Source organism: Uloborus diversus, chromosome 3, assembly GCF_026930045.1.
Source record: "Uloborus diversus isolate 005 chromosome 3, Udiv.v.3.1, whole genome shotgun sequence".
Lineage (NCBI taxonomy): Eukaryota > Metazoa > Arthropoda > Arachnida > Araneae > Uloboridae > Uloborus > Uloborus diversus.
In genome coordinates this window covers 144,965,665-144,988,780 of record NC_072733.1, presented here as the reverse complement: position 1 = coordinate 144,988,780, position 23,116 = coordinate 144,965,665, and the positions used below count along the sequence as shown (strand labels likewise).

At 33.6% G+C, this 23,116-nt stretch overlaps 1 protein-coding gene across 1 annotated transcript in view; it reads left to right on the top strand.

Annotated features, from left to right (window-relative positions):
- The first annotated feature begins 9,716 nt into the window (after positions 1-9,716).
- LOC129218983 (E3 ubiquitin-protein ligase Mdm2-like) overlaps positions 9,717-23,116 on the top strand; it is a 95,815-nt gene continuing 82,415 nt past the window's right edge. Inside the window, exons 1-2 of the mRNA XM_054853302.1 lie at positions 9,717-9,758; positions 18,555-18,630. Of these exons, the coding sequence (XP_054709277.1) occupies positions 18,568-18,630 (63 nt within the window). The 5' untranslated portion in view covers positions 9,717-9,758; positions 18,555-18,567. The remainder of the gene's footprint in view (positions 9,759-18,554; positions 18,631-23,116) is intronic.

Below are 23,116 nucleotides of genomic sequence, written 5' to 3'. Positions count from 1 at the left end.
TATGTCTTCAGGGGCCACGAGAGATTGAGTGTACCAAAAATCAACTCCGGGGGGTCTTCATGGGGCTGAGATACAGAGGGGTGAAAAACCCAGAAAACCCCAACTTGTACTGTCGTATAACTTCTTGGTCGCTTTTATTTTCTATCGTCTTTCTTGGCGGTGGATTTGCTTTTGTTGGCTGCTGACGTTTGGTTTTCTTGGCGGCGGGACGTGGAAGCGTCCCGTGATCATGTATTGTGCGTTCATGAGGAGAAGAGACTTCGGAACGCCTTCCCGAAAGCAAAGCTAAGTTTAGCGCGGGGGTGATCGCTACCGCTTTCAATTGAGACAACCCTAAATTTGGCGGGCATTTAAATTTGTAAAAATGTCTTTGTGTTCTTTCCTTTCGTTTCTAGTTTCGCGTAATTGTCGTCTACGGGGAATCTACTTTTTAAACTGAAAATTTCAGAACAAAAATATTGTATTTACAGAAAAAAGTAAGGTATTTTGTTTTCCGAATGAAACATTCCTATTAAGGATAGGCTTTCTGAATTTTGAACGATATCCTTTTAAACACTAACGTCCTATATTCAGTAAATTACCGCCCATTAGCCAGGGCTAAAGCAAAAATACGTGAAATACACCGCCAGCTCAGTCATTTCCAGCCGAGGACTGCAGTTTCGTGCTTATTAGCACTCATCAGCCCGGCTAACGTCCTGTATTCGAAATTGCAAGTGCTCTGATGAAAAAAAAGGGGGGGGGGGGCAGGAAAACCTCATTACCACACAGACTGTGGCATTGAAATGCTTAAGGGTTGCGTTCGTTTTGAAGACTTAATATCTCTCTCCATCTCCCTCTTCCTTTTCTTGAGGGGGGGGGGTGACTCAGTAGCTCTTACGGGTTGGGTCTTTTTGATGCATCTGTATGGATTGTACAAAATTTCAGATCATATAGAGCGGATATACAGTCGGTAGATCTACAGTAGCAGTTATTTTTGAAAAATGATGAAAACATTATTCGAACAAAAGTTGCCGCCCCCCTCTCCCCCCCCCAAAAAAAAACTAGGTTGAACTAAAGGCGGGGACTGGGCAATTGTTCCAGAAAGGATTTACATGTGAGAAATAAAAGTAAATGAGAAAACAATAAAAAATCAATCTGAAATATTTAAAGCAATTGACTATTAAAATCAAGGCTATTTCTCTAAGTATTGCATGAATATTAATGTTTAGAAATATGTAATAATTTGCGATGTGTTATAAAAAGTGTCTTTGGTTTGAATACTGTTTTAAAATTATAGGTTCATCGGTTGGGCCAGCTTAAGAGATGACGACTACCCCCAGGCAAGGACGTAGCCAAGGGGTGGGTCCATGGGGTCCGGACCCTTCCCCCCTTCCCGAAAGACCCCTCTCCTTTTTCCCCAGTTGTTGCATCTCGCATCAACAAAATTTTTCTGAAAGATAATGATTTTCTAAAACGCAGCTTTCTCTCCCCTTAAATATTCCCAGTAATCGGCAATTTTCTCAGCGCTTGAGTCAATTCAGAACACGAGAACCTCGTGCAACAACTGCAGGTTCCCAATTTTCGTCTGCTTTTTGCTGTGTCACCTACTCCGTCCGAAACGGGGAAATGTCCCTTTCGACTTTCAAACCAGCTGGGTCCTGTGACCTTGAAATTCAGCCCCTCTCCTTGGTCCATCAAATTGCCATTGGCAAAGTAAAAACAAGCATTTATTGCCACTACCGCCGTATCCCACAGTCTCATTGGCGTGGTTTTCTTTATTTCTTGCTCTTTTCTTTTTGGATTTTCGTAGATTTCGTAGACGCATGTTGTGCGAAAGACAGCCAGAGTGAGTTGCGTTCCTGGTGAATCAGTAATTGAATTCCGATTCTTTTCTGTTTTAACACGCAGTTTTTATCTACGTCATACTTATAGGAAACATATCTTGAACAAAAAATTGTATGCAAAAGAAAATTAAGTTTACCCAAACTAGGTAAGTCGCAGTGCTCCCTTTTAAAGTTTTCTTGATAATACGAGCAATTTTACGTGTTAATGTGTTTTTCCATTCAAAAACTAATTTTAGATTCTAAGCCAGCAGCGAAAAAAGAAATTCTACACATTTCGTGTGTTTGAGGATGAGAAAAATAATTATTGATTTTTTTTTTCATTTTAACTCTCTATATTTTTGGCATGGTTCATTTCAGATTCATTTTATATTTTGATAAAAATTTTATTTGAACTTTTAGATTACTTTTAACATCTCTCTCTTTTCTGAGTAACAAACTACGTAGATTTTTTACTGATGTCCCCCCCCCCCAATATTTAAGCATGATCATGGAACATATTAAATGCCCCCCCCCCAAAAAAAAAAAAAATTCGTGCTTGAAGGTAAAATAAATAAAATAAATGAATAAATAAAACTTGATGTAACAAACTTTTTACGGTATAAAAATTTTATAGAAAAATTAAATTGAAAATTACTTGAATATTTTACTGTGATTAGTTTATGAATTTACAAGTTCGGCCATATTAACGCATGTAATAAGTAATTCATTAGAAATTATAACTTTTAAATCTTACTGAATTGTGATTCTATGATCCCAAAATAAAAACAGTTTTTAATTGGCGAAAAAAAAATCTTATTCGATGTTGTTCCATAAAACATATTTGTATTTGCATCATTGGAACACATTTTCTGATTGTTATTCACTGGCTTTGTACTAAGGAGTTATTTAATTAGCATTTATGCATCCATCTTTAGTAAATTGTGAAGGTAGCATTAAACGTAACAAAAAACAGGCATGTGCATTTAACTATAAATTACTAGGTGAAAATTACCGCTATTTACTGCGTTACAAGCAAAGAAACAAAAAAGGTGAATACGAGGTAAATGTTTTTGAGCTTTTCTTTTATATATTGCCTTTTTTTTAAACACTTATTTTCTTCAAGCTAAAGATATTTACTATTTCTTGCAATAGAGTGTTTTGCTAACATCGTATTTAAGAAAAAAAAATCATTACCTGCGTCGTAAAATATGATATGTATTGTTGTTAAAATTAACAACATGTTGTTAAAATAAAATCACACAGATGCTTAATTTAATTCATTAGGTATACATTCCATTAATCGTCATGTAAAAGATCCCTTAGGTCGTTTGACTGTGAATACTCTTGACAAAATTAAATTCCTTTTGCAGTTTCGCATCGAAGAGAGCTCAGGTGTCTCCATCTGGTGGAAACTGGGTATCAAAATTTCCTGTGACATTCACATCCGCGCCTTAATGGTGGCATATGAATGACTGGATGCCATATCGTTGGTTCGCACTTGTTCCGCAAAAGGCTAAAGCCTCTAACACAGCCCCGTCAGAAAGAAAAAAATAATGATAAAATACGCCTTTTCCGATATTTAAAATTTTTTCGAACAGCTTTCACCCTTTGAGGAATAGCGACTTCACTTGAGAACACCATTTATTTCTTGCTCCTCTTTTTTTTTTCAGCTAACTGAAATCACTGTGTCAGTTGGCTGAAGAAAGAAAAAATATATATATATATATAAATGGTTGCAACAAAAGAAGCCTCCATCCCTCAAAGAGTTAATAGTTTGTTCAAGCTTTTAATTGATGATTAGGAATGATAATTAGAAAACGGATAAGATTGGAAATATCATTCTATTTCATATTATCAAAAGAATATTATAAATGTAAAAAAATAAAAACTAATTCAAGCCTTTAAATGAAATCTAGTTAATATTTTTGTTGAGAGAGTTGTGGGATTTTGCCTGAAAAGTTGTTCAAATCGGACAGGGTTACTTTATGTAACATTCGCATAGTTATACATTCGACTCTATAGATATAGATTTATTTATCCTCATATAAATAATGCCGATGATCGAGTAACCCGCTTGTTTCAACAATGAATTCACACCACGGCATGATATCTAATTCGATAATATGTTTTGGTAATGTTTAACATGCAAGGAAAGGCTTTATTGTGACAAGGCTGAACTCGATCCGGTAACTTGAACAGTTTTACTGGTAAGACTGTGTCATATCAGAGCAATGAAGAAACGAAAACAATGAACGCTATCTACTGGAGTTTAGGGTTAATCCACTGGTGTTAGAGTTAAAATTTCAACTATCAAAATATCACCAAACAGGCAATTGCTTCGTTCAAATGAAGAAGAGTTGAAGCAATTTTCACACGTCATGCCTTGACGGGTGATTTTCTAGTTTTCAAATAAAATAGCATAAGTACAAATGTACATATTTTATTGAAATATATTACAAAGCTTTAATACTTTATTAAATTATCGCATGCACTTTCCAAGTAATTTCTAGAACAGTTTTCGCTTTCCGTTTTTCTTTTATTGTGCCCTTTTTATAAATAGAAAATATATCACTTATTTTCAGGAGGATAGAGGTTCACCCATATTTGGAAACTTTGTATGGGATAACTTTCAGTTTAATGTTAATTTACAAACTGACAATAATTAATTTTCCACTTAACATAAACTTTTTGTTAACTAATTTTAACTAATGACTCTATTAATTTGAATTATTTAATTAATTTTAGTTAATTATCATATTTTAATGATCAGTTTTAATTTGATTTATCATAGTCTTGTGTAATTATCAGCTACTAATTCTGCTGTAGTATGCCTCCTCTTTTGAAGTTCGTGCAACCTTGGACCCAACCCATAACAAAGTTCTAGCTACGTGCCTGCCCCAGGGCGAGTATTTTCAAGGCGGGGGGGGGGAGGTAACCAACTTCGTTTCTGGGAGGGGGCAGAAACGAAGTTAGTTATAACACTTCAGTACACAGTAGCCTAACGTAAACACGGATTGTCCATAAAGGACGTTACACTTCACCTTAGCCTCTCCCCTCGTCACATCTCACGCAATGTTCGATGAACATATTGCTATAACGAACGCTTTTATTTGGACCAAAAGATGTGAAGTCATATTTCTTATAATCCCCTCCTTCCCCCTTGAGACTAACTGTCCGAAGTTCATGAATCCCGAACCCTCTCTCCCTACCCCTTTCAAGCGTGACATCATTTGTGAACGACTCCTTAGGTTTGCTGTAAGTCACCAAAATCGCAGTAACAATTGTTTTAAGGGAAAAGACCGGCTCCCCCCCCCCTCTGGCAAGGAAAGTGACACAATTCAAAATCTGGGAAAACCGTACCGGCTTTTGATTTAAAATCTAAATTTAGTGCTTTTTCTCGACATAAAAACCGCAAAGTTAGCTCACCTAAATGGTGCGGGGGGGGGGGGCGTAGAAACGATTTCATCAATAATGACACATCATTAAAATTTCATAATTTGGAAGAATATTTTTCGAGCTTAAAGTATGCATATATTTTAAAAACTAATTAATAAACATCGCATAATAAGTTGACTGCGCATATTGTAATGTTTGAGACTAAATCACTTAAAATTACTATTGCGTCAAACCTTAATTTTCTCCATTGCTGTTTTTTTTTTCTTGTTGTTGAGTCAGTTTCCTTGCCAGTGTGGGATATGTTGAACAACTGAATAGGTTGACTATATAGCAACGTTTCTTGATAAAAATAACGCATTTTACATTCAGAGCCAAGGACGGATCCAGAAACTATTCAAGGAAGGGGCGATTGATTTCACACAGTTACCCTTTTATAAATTCTCAAACCTCCGCCCCCCCCTTTCCAAACACCATGAAAGATCGTCTCATTTCAGTTATTTTGGGAAGGGGAGGGACTTCCTTTTCTACAAAATTGCGGAGGAGTGTACCAAACCCCATCCCTTACCTTAACGCCATTCGCCATCAAAGGTGTCCCATTAAAGTTCCTCTTTTTTTTGGGGGGGGGGGGGGGAGACTTCAATTTTCCAAACTTTCCTGAGAAGAGCCCTTGAACCCTATAACCCTATTTAATATCATCTAAAATCTTTTAAAATTGAGTTTTTGGAACTTTCAAATACTTCCTATACAAAGTTCAGATCTCTGTAATGTGTTAAGAATAAGATATGTGCTACACTTTCATTTTCCAGACAGCAAGAGCTTCGTCAAACTATTGAAGATAGGCTAAAACAATTTTCAACTTCAGTATCAAAGACATGCCGTGGAAGAGTTCTGCATCTCGACTCAAGGAAGGGGCGGTCGCCCCATCGCCCCTCCCTTGTGTCCGTCCTTGTTCGGATCTGTATTAGAATACGGGCAACAAACTTTTGCCTATTTTATGATCCCCACACGTAATAACGCTGTTCCGTAAAAGTACTGGAAGAACTGAATTACTTTTAGAGTAATCGAAAAAACTTGAATAAAAAAAGCATGTATATTTTTTCGTATTTACAAATATAAATAGGTTAAAACAGTAACATAAAACGTTGTTTCAGGCACTTATTCAATTATTCTGTAGATAACCATATTGGCATGTGAAAAGCTTTAATTTTTGTTTTGTTCCTTTTTTCATTTCTGAAGAATAAAAGCCATATTGGAAAAAAAAATAGTCCTAAAGTATTGAAATGTGTCACACAGAGTGCAACTTACCTACTGAGGCTTCCAAAATTGCTCGTAGGCTTTAAATGTGTATGGTTAAAAATGAAGTGCGTAGGAATCGAAATAGTAGTTCAATACTTTTTCATACTGTCTCTACATGATTACATCAATTCAACATTTTTTAAACAAAATATTGACTGTTTGAAATGGGCCAAAAATGAGGTGACAGAGAAATATTTTCAGAAAAATTCGAAATTAAAGTTATCGTCTGTCGTTTTCTTTCTTTCTTTTTTTTGTTATTTTTTCAATGCGGTGATAGTTAAAAAATCTTTTGGCGTTAATTTTTGCTTGTTCACTTTACAAATCTACGTATTATTTTAAAAATGACTCGTATTCGCAAAGTAACAACAAACACAATTCGAAAACGCATTAATTCTTCATTATATTCGAAGTAAAGCAGTTCGAAATATTGCAAAAGTAGTTCATTTATCCCTAAGCACTGTGTAATATTTAATAAACGCTTTAAAGAAGAAAATCGTATCGAAAAAAAGGTGAGAAATGGTTGACCAGCAAAGTTAACAATATGCGATTAGAGATTTATAATTAGAATACCTATGAAAAACCCACTTTTGAGAGCTGTGAAAGTTTCAGCAGAATAGAAGGAAAAATTTTCCTTCCAATTTCACCTGCAACTGTTCACCGTGTTTTCAGAAAATGTTTACTTAGCGTGAAAGACAGAAAGTTTAGGATTTCCTTCGCAAAATCAATGATAAATTAACCCAAAACGTATAGAAATACACTGCAAATCTTAAAATACTTTTAAGTCGAACAATTGTCTTAGTAGCACACCTTTTTTTCGGGAAAGAAGGTGGGAGGTAATTTCTTAGAAAATTATAGAACACTCGTCTTCTTACAGCGCGATAACGATGGCCAATTGCAACCTTTCTCAGTGTTGGTCTGAAGCCTCATCCCCAAAAAACACATATAGAATCTTCCGATACCACGTGTTGGGGGCGTGGCCAAGTCTCAACTAGTGAAAAACGGACAATAGCTACCGTAACGTAAGCATTGAGAGCGTTTCAAAATTCGCCGCCGGGAACATTGGGCGCCGAGCATTTTGGACGCCGGAAACATTGGGCGCCGAGCATTTTATTCCCCGGGAATACTGGACTCGGCGCCCAAAATGCTCGGCGCCCAAAGTTCCCGGCGTCCAAAATGCTCGGCGCCCAAAGTTCCCGGCGCCCAAAGTGCTTGGCGCCCAAAGTTCCCGGCGCCCAAAGTGCTCGGCGCCCAAAGTTCCCGGCGCCCAATCTTCCTAGACCGTGGATTTCTCGCCAATTGGCTATGTTCGTTCGCTCTTCCCATGTTACGGTTCCACGTCATGATAATTTCGTAATTTACTAGCCCATCTTTTGATAATTTTGCTCCGGAAAATGTTCTTAAAATTGAAATAGAAAGAGAACAAAATCTAATCTTCGAAAAATCGCTTCGAGGTGCACACTTCATTGCTACAAACTAACTTTGTACCATGAAAATCGGCCGAACGGTCTTAGGCACTATGCGCGTCACAGAGATCTAATCAGAAATCCTGACAGAGAGACTTTCAGCTTTATTATTAGTAGAGAGATAAGAGACGCGCAGTTATTGAATACTTATAGTCTACTATTTTCATTGAAGATAAATTAGCATTAGGTAATTTTATATGCTTCAAAAAATAAATGAACATCCATGTAACAAATAGCACTAATTCGGAACTCCAGCGCTCGAATACGCTACCTTGCGGTGATTTACAAAACTGCAAATGAAACTAAAACATTCCCACGTTGCGTTCCACGTGTGTCTGTTGACGTAAACACAGGCAGTTTGTTCTGAGTATTTATTAACGCAATCGATGTGTCTTAGTTTGCTTTCAGCTACAGAAATTAATTCGTCCCTTAGTAGTATTCTCGAGCTTCTCAAAATAATGTTAGTTTTCATTATTTCCTTAATAATTGGTGAAAGCGAAAATTCTGGATTAACAAACTTGGATAACGTTATACAAGGTAAAAAATTTCATTGTTCTGTATGAATTTGTAAGAATATGGGGTTTTTTTAAATCTTAAATTAATTAAACTTACCATATTTTACAGCAGCATTTAGTTGGAATGGATAGTATGCAAAATATTTTCTTGAATATATTATCGTAGAACAAAATGAATAACCGAGAAAGAATTTACTTTATTCCTTTTATTCTCAGCTGAAAGGTTTCGCCAAATTTGTTTAGGGTTATAGTTTTAGTATAGTGCGAGCAAAGTAGCCTTGGCAAGATTTCGCGTTTTTAGTTAAACCATTTTTAATTTTTATCATGAGTGGAATAAAATGGTAGTAAGATTACAGAATTCGATAAGTGAAAAGAAATAATGGTCAATCAACTGAAAAGAAAACTACCACCTTATATCCGTGAGAATTTTGTTGATGATTTGCATAACATGACACAATTAAATCGTAACTCAGAAATTAGAAAAATCGAAACAGAAAATTTTTAAATTAACCGATTCGGGAATTCGAGAGAAATAACTCAGCTACAAATGGAAAACAATAAGCGCTAGCCAAGCAAGGCAAAAAAGTATCATCTTCCTTCGATAACAATTTGTAATGTCATATTGAATTTTCTAGCATTAATTGTTGTTCTTGTCAGGCCACAATTATTATTTAGTTTTATCAAGAATTGATAAATATCGAATTCAACATCGTGGAAATAGCTGCTTAGAACTACGAACTACGTAGTTTGCATTAATCTTTGACGTTTAGTAATGCTTCTTAAATTCTCATTTCTTTCTACGTGGGCCAGAATATCCACAAGACTTTGAAAATTAATTCAAAAAGAATAAAGCGAAAAAATCATACGTACGAACAAAAATCACAACACTTTTAGCATTTTCTTCGTTACCATGTGCTTTTTTTTTAGTTTTTAAGTCCGCCATTAGACAGTGACTTCAGTGCCCCCTATAGTTCGTTGGAGTTGCGAATTACAGAATTTGTCTTTTGCGCTGAAATAAGTTCAATCCGAAAAACGGGGCTTTTAAACTGCGAAATCAGCATGCAATCGCTGATTTAAAACGAGTCTAATTGAGGAGCATAACGTACTCCTCGAGCGCAGCGCCATCTGGATTTTCCTCAGATCTGACCTCACTTTTTCTCCGTCGATCGGCACCACACTACTCTTTCTAGGCACTACAACAGTATACAGTTTATAGGTGTTCCTGTGGAAACGTGAAATTTCTTGTTGTAACGAAAATTACACAAGAATCTTACGTGTGTTCATCAGTAATTTACTTTTATATTTTATGTTGTATCTTGTTTCCTATAACTATTGTTGACTTAACGCTTACTGATCTTTTATTGTTGCTTTTGACTAGCTAGTGTTTTATTTCGGTTTTTGCTGTTGTGTAGTAAAGTGTTCAAAACATAAGATACGACGAACAAAAAAGTTTCAACGATTGACGCAAGAGAAATTAATTTAACGTGAATATTTATTATTATTATTATTTTTTTTTATGAAATCTGCATAACGTTTCTGGAAGTAATAAAGCAGCAACTAAAGGAATTAAATAATAATGTGTAATTTCTGATTTTTTAAGTAATTAAGTTGTTGAACATTTTTAAAACTGTGCGTCCAAGCAGGATATCAATTGATTTGAGTCAGTAATTTTGATCTTGGTTTTTTAAAAATTAAAACAATGGGGGGGGGGTGAAGCAAATTATTATAAATTGAGTCCAGATGATGGGGCATTTCACGGTATTTGACATAGGGGTGTCGTAACAAAACTTGTTAAAATTTTTATGTATATTGAAAAAACACATTCCAAAGGACATGCATGTCATTTTTTTTCTTTATTTACTTCATATTATCCAGGTTACCGCAATCAAAACATCAAAAACACAACTTTTATCGTTACGGACTCTTCATTAAATTTTTCTTCAATAGTGACTTGAACTTAATTTCAAGCCAAAACTGGTGCTTGGGACAAATAAAATAAAGGATTATCTCTAATAGATATAACACTTTTAATCAAAAAGTGCATTCGTTAAAAAATGATTAGTTGTGAAAATGGTGATTGTAGAGTCCGTAACAATAATTAGAAGAAAAGTTTTGTTAAAATTTTTATTTACGCATTTTATATCACTAAATTGAATATTTTCTAATTTCACTTGGTGTTACAATATTCTAAAATAAGTTTCATGAAAATTTAAATTCGGTATTTTTTATTAATATTCTAAATTTGGTTACGGACTCGACATTTGGCAACTGTTTCAGCACAGCTCTTTCTTTACCAAAATGCTTGTACAGCCTGCACAGAAAAATAATGAAAGTATCCCTTTAAAGGGAATTACAACTAAAAAAAATTTGACTTTCAGAAGAATTTTGACTGCACAAGTGTATAGGGGGAGTCGGGGCATATTGAGCTGGCTCTCTAATTTTTTTCTTTTTTAAAATCTTATCATAAAATTCAATTAGTTTTATTTTCTACCATGAGTTACATTAAATATTTCTCATCATCCCAGAAAATTTTCAATTCATTACCTTTTTCTCCCATTAATATTTTAAGAGAACTTTGTGAAGTGAACCAACCTGCCACAGTCCAGGGGTCCCCACATTACAAAAACAACTTCTATTATACTTTTAATGTTAAATTTTATTTATTTCATAAATGCCGGATCAGTTGGCAACTAGGCCATAAAACCGCAGGCTCTCCGATATTTCTCAACAACACAATTAAAATTAGTTAGGGCAGAGCAATCGTCCAGATGAGCAGCGTCCGTGACTTGTCCAGAGTTGCATAAAGTGCAGGTCGGGAAATCCTTCAGGTGAAAGTGGAGCAAATAGGCATTGAGACCAATCGTGTCCTGTTAAAAGTCTGAAAGCAGCCACAGCAGCAGCTCGAGGAGAATTCAGGATACAGTGGGACGCATTGCACAGTCTCCCCCAGAGTTTACCTTCAGCAGTCCGTTAAGCAACACGACGAAACGCATCCCTACGAACCCTCTTGATCTCCAATCCAGCAGAGGAGACCTTTGGAGAATATTACATCCCTTCTTGGCTAAGAAGTCTGCTTTCTCATTTCCGGGCAGACCACAGTGGGATGGTACCCACTAAAAAGCCACAGTTTTCTCAATGCCTCTCAGGAGTTTTTTCCAGCTCTGTATACGAGACCTCTTAATTTCATGGTTATTACTAGACAAAGCCTGTAAAGCAGAGGTTGAGTGTGAAAGTATTACTGCTTTTTGGAAGGGATACAGATGTGAAGCAAGTTGTTGTAAGGCCACATGAATGGCTTCAAGTTCTCCATCGAAATGGCTTGTAAAAGATCCAATATGTTGATAAAAAGAAAAATAGTCACAAAATATTCCAGCGCCAGCACTCCGTGAAAAATCCAACAGGGATCCATCAGTATAGATGTAAAGCCATTCTTCAGGAGGGAAACGAGTGTTAATTGTTTCCAAGGCTTTCCATGTCTTTTGAGTGTAGAGTCCGTAACATGCTATATATCTTCCTATATCTTTAGAAATTCAACACAAATCTAAACCTTTTTTCAATGCTATTACATAAGTACACATAAGATTAATCATTTACAAAAAGTTTAACTTGATTATTTGCACTAATCATGAGTAGGAGGCTAAAACATCCTTATGAAGTGTGGAGTTCGTAACAGCCAAATACTGTGAAATGCCCTTGATACATTATGTGCATATTTGTTAAAATTTAGGAAAAAGTAACTAAAAAATTAATATTGCATCCACTTTCATTTCTGGAATAAAAAATGATTAATGACAATAATAAAGACATTTAAAAAGTATTTAGGTATCAAATGAAAAATATTGAAAATTTAAAAACTAATTACAAAAATTGTATACTTTAATTGTGCGCAAAGGATGAACATGTGTAATTTATTTACAATATTATCACAATGTTCAAAATCGAGAAGATTTTATCAAGTCGAGCAAAGCTAACAGGTAGTATAATCCCTGGAATATGCTAGATTAACAAGACTTTCATGGATTGCGCATTTTTAAAAATTGGTTGACTATGTTATCATAGGTGTTTAATAACTTGACTAGAAAGTTACGTTTCAGGAAACACTACTTTGTTTTGCAAAGCTATATTATGTGCAAAATCTACGGTAATATTGGCAAGTAAAATTCTGTCACTCTCTTCTTGAGCACATGATAACTCAGTCCCAAACAATTTGGATGAAGCATATCAGCTATTAAATGATAACCAGTAACTCCCTCTTTAAATCTGCATGTCACATCTTTTTTCTAAGCACCAATAAGATTCTTGTCCTTTGTTAGATTAATCCAAACTTTTCAGGCATTTGTAATCAAACAATACTCATTCTGAACCAAATCAAGTGCAATAGCAATGGATTTTACTTTTCACAATGAAGAAATGAATTTACAGTTTATAGTTTACTTAAACAAATATGACTAAATAATTACTAGAACTTTTAAAGACAATTTTTAGTTTTTGCCAGTTCCTGCCGGTTTTTACCGGTTATAACCAGTTTCTGTCACTGGCAGGGCAAAACCCAGTTTCTGCCGGCAGAAAGCCAGCACTGTGAATAACCTAATATAAGTGTGGATTCCTGTCTGTTTTTGTAGAATGCATCCCACTTTTTAAATTACTATTAATGTGAAATTATTTAATTTAAATGCACTTTTTTTTGTATAACTATATTGAATGGTATATAATATTAGAAGAAAATGATGTGTTTATTTAGAGCCATAAAAACAAAACTTTTTTTCTTTTTTGTGCTGAACTCTATAGGTACACTTTTCTGATTTCAAAACACAAAAAAAATTTCATATTTGAAATTGAAAGAGTATGTGAGTGACTAAATACTATTTCCTGTTTCAAGCAAAAAATTGATTGAAATATGTCTTATTTGTCAGATATGGAAGCTTTTATGCAATTTTGCGCTGTCGAGTCTGCAGCATGAGTTTTACCGATTTTCCAATTACATGCTGCACATCTCTATAAATACCCAAACAAATTCAAAATAACTAATATATTCTTATAATTTAAACATTTAAGCTCAGATATCTATTGAAAAAAAAAAAACAATGAGTTTTGTTGCAGACACCTTTTGGACAAAATACTGTTAAATGGCTCTTTAACGATAACTTTTTCCAGTCCCTTGACAATCATTAAATCAGGGTTGTACTGTATCTTAATACTAAACAATTTTCATAACTTGTGTCTAAAATTCATTTGAGGGCTGTCCCTACTATTTTACGGATAATTTTGGTTTTTTACTTTTCAAATTAGAGAAATTCAATAAATTCATAAAAATAGTAAAAACAAACCTTGATATGATGAAAAATTATTTTCCCCCTTGATTTTGCGTATTTATCTAATGTTATTTTTCATTCTTGTGTCGAAGAGTTTTTAATCAAAGCCTTGTTATATCGAGTATTTTTAATAGCCAAATAGAGCCAAATATAATTTTAGATTAATAAATAATAAAGCCAAATAATAATTTTTCTGGAAAGATTGCAGTTTATGGTCTCGAAGCAACATGAGGAATGTTTCCAAATATTTCTCATACCCTTCTTTATTTTGGGGTTAGAATAGGAATGATTTGGAGAAGCTTATCTACTTTCATTCTAGAGCTCGAGGGTGTCAGAAAATTCAAGTCCTGAGAAGCTCAGAAAACCTAACTAAAACTTTTTGTCCCCTTGACTCTATTTTCATCTTCTTAAAAAATGGAGATGAACGGAAAAACCTTTTAGAGACACAGGGAATGGTGCAATACTTTGTCCAACTTCTTTTGTTCTGGGGAGCTCGAAACTTGTTTGAAACTATTTTGCAACTTTGGTAATCCAAATCTTTCATAAGTTTAGTAGTGGTAAATCACTACATTTTGCTACTACACTAGAGTGTTCTTTTTTTATTCTTTATTTTCTATTATTTTTTCGTTCATTTAAAAATTAAAATTTTTGATATTGTATTAAAAGACTTTTTTTCAACTTTCATTACATGTTTCTACTTATTTTTAACTATCGTGACTAATTTTTAGAATATTTTACTATGATTATGACATTGCTATCTCGGAAAACTCGATATCTCAAAAATTTTTACCATTCCTTCAATTTTGTGATAGCAAGACTATACTATATTCTCTTTGAAGAAAAGATGCATATTTTGTAAGATTTAACAAAAAGAAAAATATTAAGTGCCTTATCTTTATTTATTAGTTTTTATTATTGTAAAATTAATGATATTGTAAGCAATGCACTATTTTCTTGAATTCTAAAAAAAAAAATTTTCCTTTTTATGGTATAAATCTTCACACTCAGTCTGAAACAAAACAACATATGACAATGGCACCTTACAAATTGCACACCAAGTTGGAGTTTACTTTTAATTAACGTTCAAGTTTGAAGAAACTGGCATTTTCTAATATTTATTCATAGAAACACAACTACTGAATTTAAACTAACACAAAATAAGCTTTCCTGTAAGGTATGTTGCACGAAAAAACAAGAACCAATAACAAGTAAGCAAGTTTGAACAGATCTAAGATTGCCTTCAGGTTGCCAAACACAGGTTAGTTTCGCCAGGGATGTCATGCTTAAAAAATTATCGCCTCATGGCGAAAAAAATATTTCAATTTTGTGCAAAAAATCGGATGTCGCCAAATGAGGGATAGATCACATCTGTACCGTTTGATTTTCTACCACAGATTTTTTTTTGGAAAAGTTGACTTGATTAACTTTTTGAATATTCATTTTTAATGGAACCTTGTAAAGTGGTTCCTAGTGGGGCACGTTGAACCGCATAACTCAAACAATATTTGTTGTCATTTTAGTGACTAATACCATCAAACGTTGTAACTACCTTATTCTCTTTTGTGTGTAAAGTGAAAAATATAAAGTTTAAAAGAAGATCGATAAAACATATTAAAGATCAATATAACATATTGAATTGATTTTAATTGACAAATCATCTTTAATTAAAAACAGCAATAAGCTATCACCATTAGTAGGGCAATTCCATGATAAGGTCAACCAGATGATCAAATTTTCAAACTTAAAATTTCTAAACAAATAAGGTATCAGTAAAGTAAGAAAAAACGTCAAAAAAGCACAAATTGCCAATTACAGCAGACTACACATGTTTCGGCGTTACAGGGAACTCCTTTTTCAGTGCAAAAAGTAATGAGCTTATGAATGAAAAGACATCCGACAAAAGCCAAGAGCAAATAAGCATGCAGCTTAAAAGATAAAAATAGCGGATTAGCCAAACACCAATGAGAAAATTATAAACCGATAAGGAACCAATAGGAATGCAAGCAAAGGCTAAGAGCTTTCTCTGAGGTACAGTAAACCGAGAAAGAAAGAATTCAATTGGACAAAGATTAAGCCAAAGCTTAAACAAAAGGAAATGTCAATAACCGTGAACCGCAAGAAAGGAGAAGCTGAATGGAAGGGAAAAAAAACCCCAGGAAATAAAATAAACAGAAAAAAATATTTGAGAAAAGGAAAAAATAAAGATAAATAGAATAAAAGGGGGGGGTAATAAAAAATAAAGGGTATTACAGGTTGCAAAACCCGCTGGAGTAGCCAGAATGCATTGTTGGAGTACTTCTGTAACTTTAAAGAAAAAAACAATGAAAAGTCCGACATTTTTTTTTTATATATTCATTCGGCACGACTCTAAAAGAGGTGACAGAAATGTGGATGAAACCCATGATTACTTACTTGACAGTGCAGTAAGTTAAACTGCTCATGTTATTAAATGTCTCTTAAAAGTGAGAGGTAAAATTAGCGAAAGTATCCAAAAAATTTCACTGAGATTACGACTCGCTGTTACCAACCAGCAATCACCCATTGCTGTAATGGATCAAATGTAGTGATATAGTGACCAACATTAACCCGTTCGGGACGGCAGTCCGCAGAAGATAGCACTCCTTCAGGACGGCAACTGTTACACGCGGACTGTGCGCACAGGCCGGGGCAATTTCTCCCGCTAAGCCTAATACGCAATTTCGGAAAGTACGCATACATAATAATGGATAAAATGTATACTTTAAGCAGAAATGAAACCATTTTTTAATATATGATAAAATATATCAAAATTTCAATCATAACAAAAAATTGGATGAAAATAATTGATATTTAACAATAAAAATGCAAAATATATTGTTTTTTACAATAACTAAAAGTACCAAAATTAAACAATATATTTTCTACATAACAGGAAAAATATTTACGCTTAATATTATGAAATACTTGAAGAATATTGTAAGAATTAATATTTTAAAACCGCGTGAAAAATTTCAAAGCACAGATAAATGCGCATTGAGCATTTTACACTCATACCTAGTGTTACGTCTTTTATTCTGCTTTGAGCAAATTGCACATCTCTGTCTAAGTTCTTTGCCTTCTTTTTCAGTGTATGATTTTCGAAAGTAACTACTGTATGAAGAATTCCAACAAAAATAATTTATAGTTGTTTCAATGTGACCCAAAAGATCCATAAATGGATCAGTCATAAATTAAGATATTTCCTCCTCGGAAAGATAACATGTTCACCATGGCTACCAAATGAACATAAAAGTAAAATCCCTTGCTTGAATATCTCCTTTCCAATCCCATTATAAATGGAACCAAAACTAGAAAGAGCCACTTCAAAATGAGTATACGTTTCCCTTCTCACTTGGGAGCACATGTTTATATTTTCTTTCACGAAATCCAATAAATCACAGACACGTGACAGACCCCATTCTGACGTCAGACAGAGAAATACTAATGTTCGAGACCAATCACTTGAAAGGAACATGGATAAGTAACGCCATCTAACAGCCATCTAATTGTAAACATTTCGTTCCAAATCCAAAACACAGAATAGCATAGCGTCGTTAGGCCGGCTGCGACTACTTACTGTAAAGCAGGGAATGCGTTTTTCGTCTCTGAAGAACCACCTAGCGCTGATGCAACGTCCGGAATGGGTTAACGAAGGAACAAGGTATTCTCAATGCAAGTTAAATTGGATACAGCATAATATATATCCAATAGGCATCATTTTTGTCCAAAATTTGCAGTTCTTGAGCAAAAACCTATCAGCATAAGAAAAGAAAAATTTATTTCAGAAGGTTTTAAGTTGATGTGGATCTTTTGCTAAATGTCCATAATTATTTAATCTCAGTAAAGCCAACTGCTGTAGAGCAACAGCACGTGTTTTCATCAAGCGCATCATTTTTGAGCCAAAATTCTTTCCCATTCTATACAAGCTTTGTTAAGACGCATTGGACATTTTTAGGGCACACTTTTTTGTATTCAACGGTAATTGCTAATTGGGAATTGACTTTGTAATGCAAAACAATTGGTGTACGGGATTGGAGAAAACTACTAATTCAAGTAACAACAGCTGTTCTTCCTAAAAAGCACAACTTTTTCTATTTGACATTAAAATTTAATTAATCAAGTCAATTCCGCGGGGTTGGCTCCTTAGAATCCCGAAATCCCGCGGGACTGAATTTAGTGTGGGATTGGAAACCCTACAACCTACCCCACCTTCTTGGTCTGAAAAAGGATTGTCATTATTTTTTTCTTTCTGACACAAAAATGCCAATCATTATGAACTAAAAAAACTTTAAGAAAGGAGTTAAATTTTTCCCCCGCAATCTTGATGAAACCCATTAAAAAAAAAATAAAGTTAAGTTTTCTGAAAATTACTCAAGACTTACTGAAATAACACTTTCTGGAATAAAATTTGTTCAATATAACTACCATGTGATTTCATTATAGGGTTTGTAGGACCATAGATGCTATTTGTTGGTCATAAAATAAAAGATATTAATAGTATTAAAATAAGTGAGACTGGTCCAATGTGCTCCATTGTCCAACATACCCCATTTCCCCCTATGATCATGTGAGCACATAGATTCATATATTCAATTTCCAGCAATATATGATTTTTAGAAGTTGCAATTTCTGATATCTAATGCAAGGATCTCCATTGAAATGGCTACTTTTAATTTTTTGTTTAATATTTTTGGTAATTTTCTTTTCTGTTAATGTAAATTTTTAATTTAAAATGTTGTTTTTCTTTTTTAGATATTTGCAATCCATGAGTATGACTACTGCAGAAGCGTTTGCATTTTCGCCTAAAACCTTGAAAAGTTTTTTTTATGTAAGTATTTAAACATATTATGAGTTACATTAAAGAAAACTGTATGCAAATACTGTTTACTTGGGTGGATCACCATACTATGGTAAAAAAAAGTTACTTTTTGTGGGCGTAACTTGGAAAAGTGTCAAGTGATGTTTTAAATCTAAATATAAAATTTTATTACATTAGGAGATCATGAAAAACAAGTTTACTGATGTGCCGTATGATCAGCAAATGTGTAGACATTAAAAAAATTAACAGGGGTAGCTTTCCCCCTGAAATACACAATTCCTAAAAAAGTCTTAAAACTCCTAAATTTGTAGTTGTTCCTAAAAAAATTAGGATAACTTTACTAGGGTCTGTTTGGAAGATTTTAACCGACCCTTCACACTAACTATTTATTGTAGAAATAAACTTTTCACTAGAGCTGATAAATAGACATTTAAAAGTATATTTTGTTATAAAAATGGACCCTTCACAATATTTTTTCCTTTAGAACAACCTTTCACAAAATTCTACTTCTAAAAGACAACCCAGTTAATCTTTTAAACAAATGTTTCATCACTCTACCTATAAGAAAAATAACAGGGCTGTGAGATTTGAGCTTTTTCTTATCTGCCTATCCCAGTTGTTGGGCTTGACCAAAGGCAATTTTTGACCCATGGGGCGATGCAGATTGTTGGTCGATGGTTCTAAGATACCGATGGAAGCACCTTCCTAAGAACAGCCAAAATATAGCTTTCAAACCTTTTTCAAAAAGCAAAAAAGTATTCAGCACGTTGTAGAAACTGATGTCAAGTCATGTTTAAAACGAGCTGATGTGTGCATCACATGACTTCTTTTTATACCAATTTAATGTTATTTCTCCATTATTGGCAATTTTAATGTGATTCAATAAATATCCCCAACAGTGGCCAAATTGAAACCAGATTTAGAAAAAAAATCACCAAACTTGCCGCCAAGTTGGCGACAAAACTTGGCGACCAAAAAAATGGTGATATATCGCCAAGTGTCCGCCAAATTATAGCACCACTTGTGTTTGCATCGAAATTAATAATGATTTCCCGACAAAAAGGTGCAAAAAACCCCTTTAAAAGCACCCGATTGCAACCAAAAAGGGGAGGTGCACAAGTGGACCCCACTAGGAGTGTACGAACCAAATTTCAACTTTCTAGGACATACCATTCTTGAGTTATGCGACGTACATATACACATACATACAGACATCACGAAAAAACTCGTAATTAACTCAGGAATCGTCAAAATCGATATTTCGGATGTCTATATGTTCTTAGGTATATATGCACATGTGGTCGGATCGAAAAAAAACCTCAACACTCATTTGGGGGTGAGAAAAATGGAAATTAAGGTCAATTTTTGAGTGAAAATTTTTTCGCGAATACAACACTTCCTTTTTTGTAAAAGGAAGTAAAAAATGTATGGATAAATAAATATGATAGCTAGATAGAGGCCTCTGACATTTTTCATTTTTTAATGAAAATATTGTGTCGAAAATCACAGCAAAGTAGAGAAAGATATATGGGTGGCAGAAATATGTCTAGCAAAAGATAAAAGAGAAAAAGATAGAAATTTAAAGATTTGTAATAAAAAGTCACACCAGTACACTGGTAGTTAAATGTTCAAAGGTAAAAACGGAAGTAAAGCAAAACTTTTAATGATTTATTGTATTTCAACGAATAAAAGGGTTAAAGTCTTATATATTACTAATTATTTTAAGAGTTCACTTTTGAAAAATTACTAGCAAAGACCCCCCCCCCCCCCAACATTTTACATTTTCAGATACCATCTAAAATTGCGCTTTGAAGATTCCATTTTCAAAGAATGCTACAGGGGAGGGTCATTGAACTCACTCCCTTTCTTTAACGTTGTCAAAATAACTTACAATTGCCTTTTTAAAACTAAGACCCTCTAAAACTGCGTTTTAATTTCCGAAAATTTTATTAGCTTTTTAAAGACAAACTGGATATTAAATACTAGTAATAGTGATAAATCAAAATTTCAAATAAAGCTTTAATTTATAAATATCTCTAACACTAATATTCAGCGCAAAATCAGTTCTATATACACACTATTCCACAACTGCTATTACACTAAGTGCAGAGCTTTTTTAGCAGTATACTAAACGTGAATATACTTACTGAGTATGCTACATATCGTTAGACACCATTAATATTGCATAATTTTTTTGTGGCTAAATGAGTTACAGTTATTTGAAAGATATAATTGGCTTGAAAGAACAAGAACATTCATGTAAATTTTTGACCTCTTTTTAAGCATTCAATAATATTAGAGTTTTGATTTTGCTTTCTGTAGTCGCTCACTTTAGTAGCTGAGGAGAAATAATGATTTTCTTAACTAGTTCATATGCATACACAGTCGGGGGAAAGTTGAATATAAAATTTAAGGAAATGTAATTGTTTTTCATCTTTCATTCCTTAAAAAAAACAAAAAAAAAACCTACATGGTCATGCTTCAAAAAGTGTAACTTTTGTGTCACACACCTTTTACAGTAAATAAGAAACAATTAATTTAACAATGGTTTTTAATTTCATCAGAAATATATCTATTTGAACCTGCCAACAATTTTTTAATAATAATTTTTATTTGAGTATATTTTTGGTTCACAACATGTGAATTCTCACCTCCGTTGTATATCACACACTTTTGTGTCACTGTTTATGTTGCTTAATAACTTGTTTAATTAAAAATATATACTTATTTATTTATTATTCCTTTCACAAGTGGCTCAAATACTAATTGTTTAAGTATATTTAATTTTTTAATACTGTGTTTTAGTTCGTTTTAGAAGGATAAGGAGTTATGTCACACAATAAATTCTCACCTCTGTTACCTAAGCACAAAATGCCATTACTCATTAATGCATGGCAGTTATGACATCAAATTTTATTTTCCATGATACAGGGGAGCCCCCTTGTTTATATAACAGCCATAGTTGAAGTTGTGAGATTTTTGTCGAAAAACATGAAGATAGACATTTTGCTTTAAAAACTTAGTGTGGTTATTCTGACTCCTCACATCCGTGAACTCAAATTTCAGGGATGTAAATTAATTTAAAAAAGAATTGAACATGTTTTCATGTGCTTAACATGTGCAGATTGTAGCAACAAAGGAAAAAAAAATTTTCCTGAAAAATGTATCTATTAGCATACTTGCTAACTCTACTGTTTTTAATGGGAGACTCCCAATTTTTGCTTCTGTCTCCCGATTTCCCATTTTTAAAGATATTCTCCCGTTTTTTCAGTTAATTATCAAAACGTTTCACTTTCTTCTCAATAGATGGCACCCTTTTCTAGTCTACCAATATCGGAGAATAAGAATTTTTTAAATTAATAACTCATTTAGTAAAAATTAGTTTTTTAGAAGCTTTCCTCATTGCATATTCAACAAATTACGTGCTTTGCCGAAAATTGCTGCAAATTTCAATCCTTTTGTATTTTGAAAATACAGTCGAGCCCGCTTAATGGAATATCGGATAATAGAATATCCCGCTTAATGTAATAAAATTCCAATGTGCAACACCGTTGATGTGCATTATTTTTATCCCGGATAATGGAATATCCCGTTTATTAGAATAGTTTTTCCTGGCAAATTGCCTATTCCATTAAGCGGGCTCAACTGTATTTCAATTATTTTGAAAGTTTGAAGTTATTTTAACATGTGCTACCTTATACCTACTTATTTTATATTTTATGTTCGTAATATATTGATTTTTTTTTTTTTGATTTTAGTAATTAAATTTTTGTTGCTACCTTTTTGGTAGGGACTAGGGAATGTACAAAACTTTAAGCAAAATCACTCCTTATTTGGTTTTTCCTTTGCAGTATATTTTTCTTGTTACTACCAATTAGCTTACATCGGCGAAAAATACCCATTTCACATTAAATTTAGTGTTCATGCTATTTAAAAGCATAATTTAATAATTCTGTTGAGAAGATAAGTCCTGTTTTCAAAAAAAGTGAAAAGGATTAACTTGCTCCCCTTTAATGTTTAACATTGATCAAATCCTGTGCTTTCAATTTTTGAAAGCTGTAACTTGAGAGAAAAACTTTTTTCTAAGTCAAAAAAACTTCTCTTTAGAGGGGGCGGTCCCCCCCCCCCCCCCCCGGCGACGACCATCTGGTGGGTAACACCTCAACTTAATTTTAGAGTTTGTAAAAATTGAAACACTTTAATTCTGAAAAATTTCCTCAATAATAAATTTTAAGTTTCATTTTAAAAATTTCAACGAAAATATTTCTTTGTATTGTGGGGAGAGGTCGGGTACATGTACATCTGGAGCAAATTTTACACAAAATGAGGCGATGTACCGCTTTGTACGAATAGCTTTTACTATAACTAGATTTCTTGGCTCAATTTTTAATTTTAATTTTATTAGCAGCTTTAGAATTAACTATAATATGAAGATTTTAGGATTAACTACAATTTTTGAATATTGTAAGCAATAAATCATGTACTGGTTTTATTT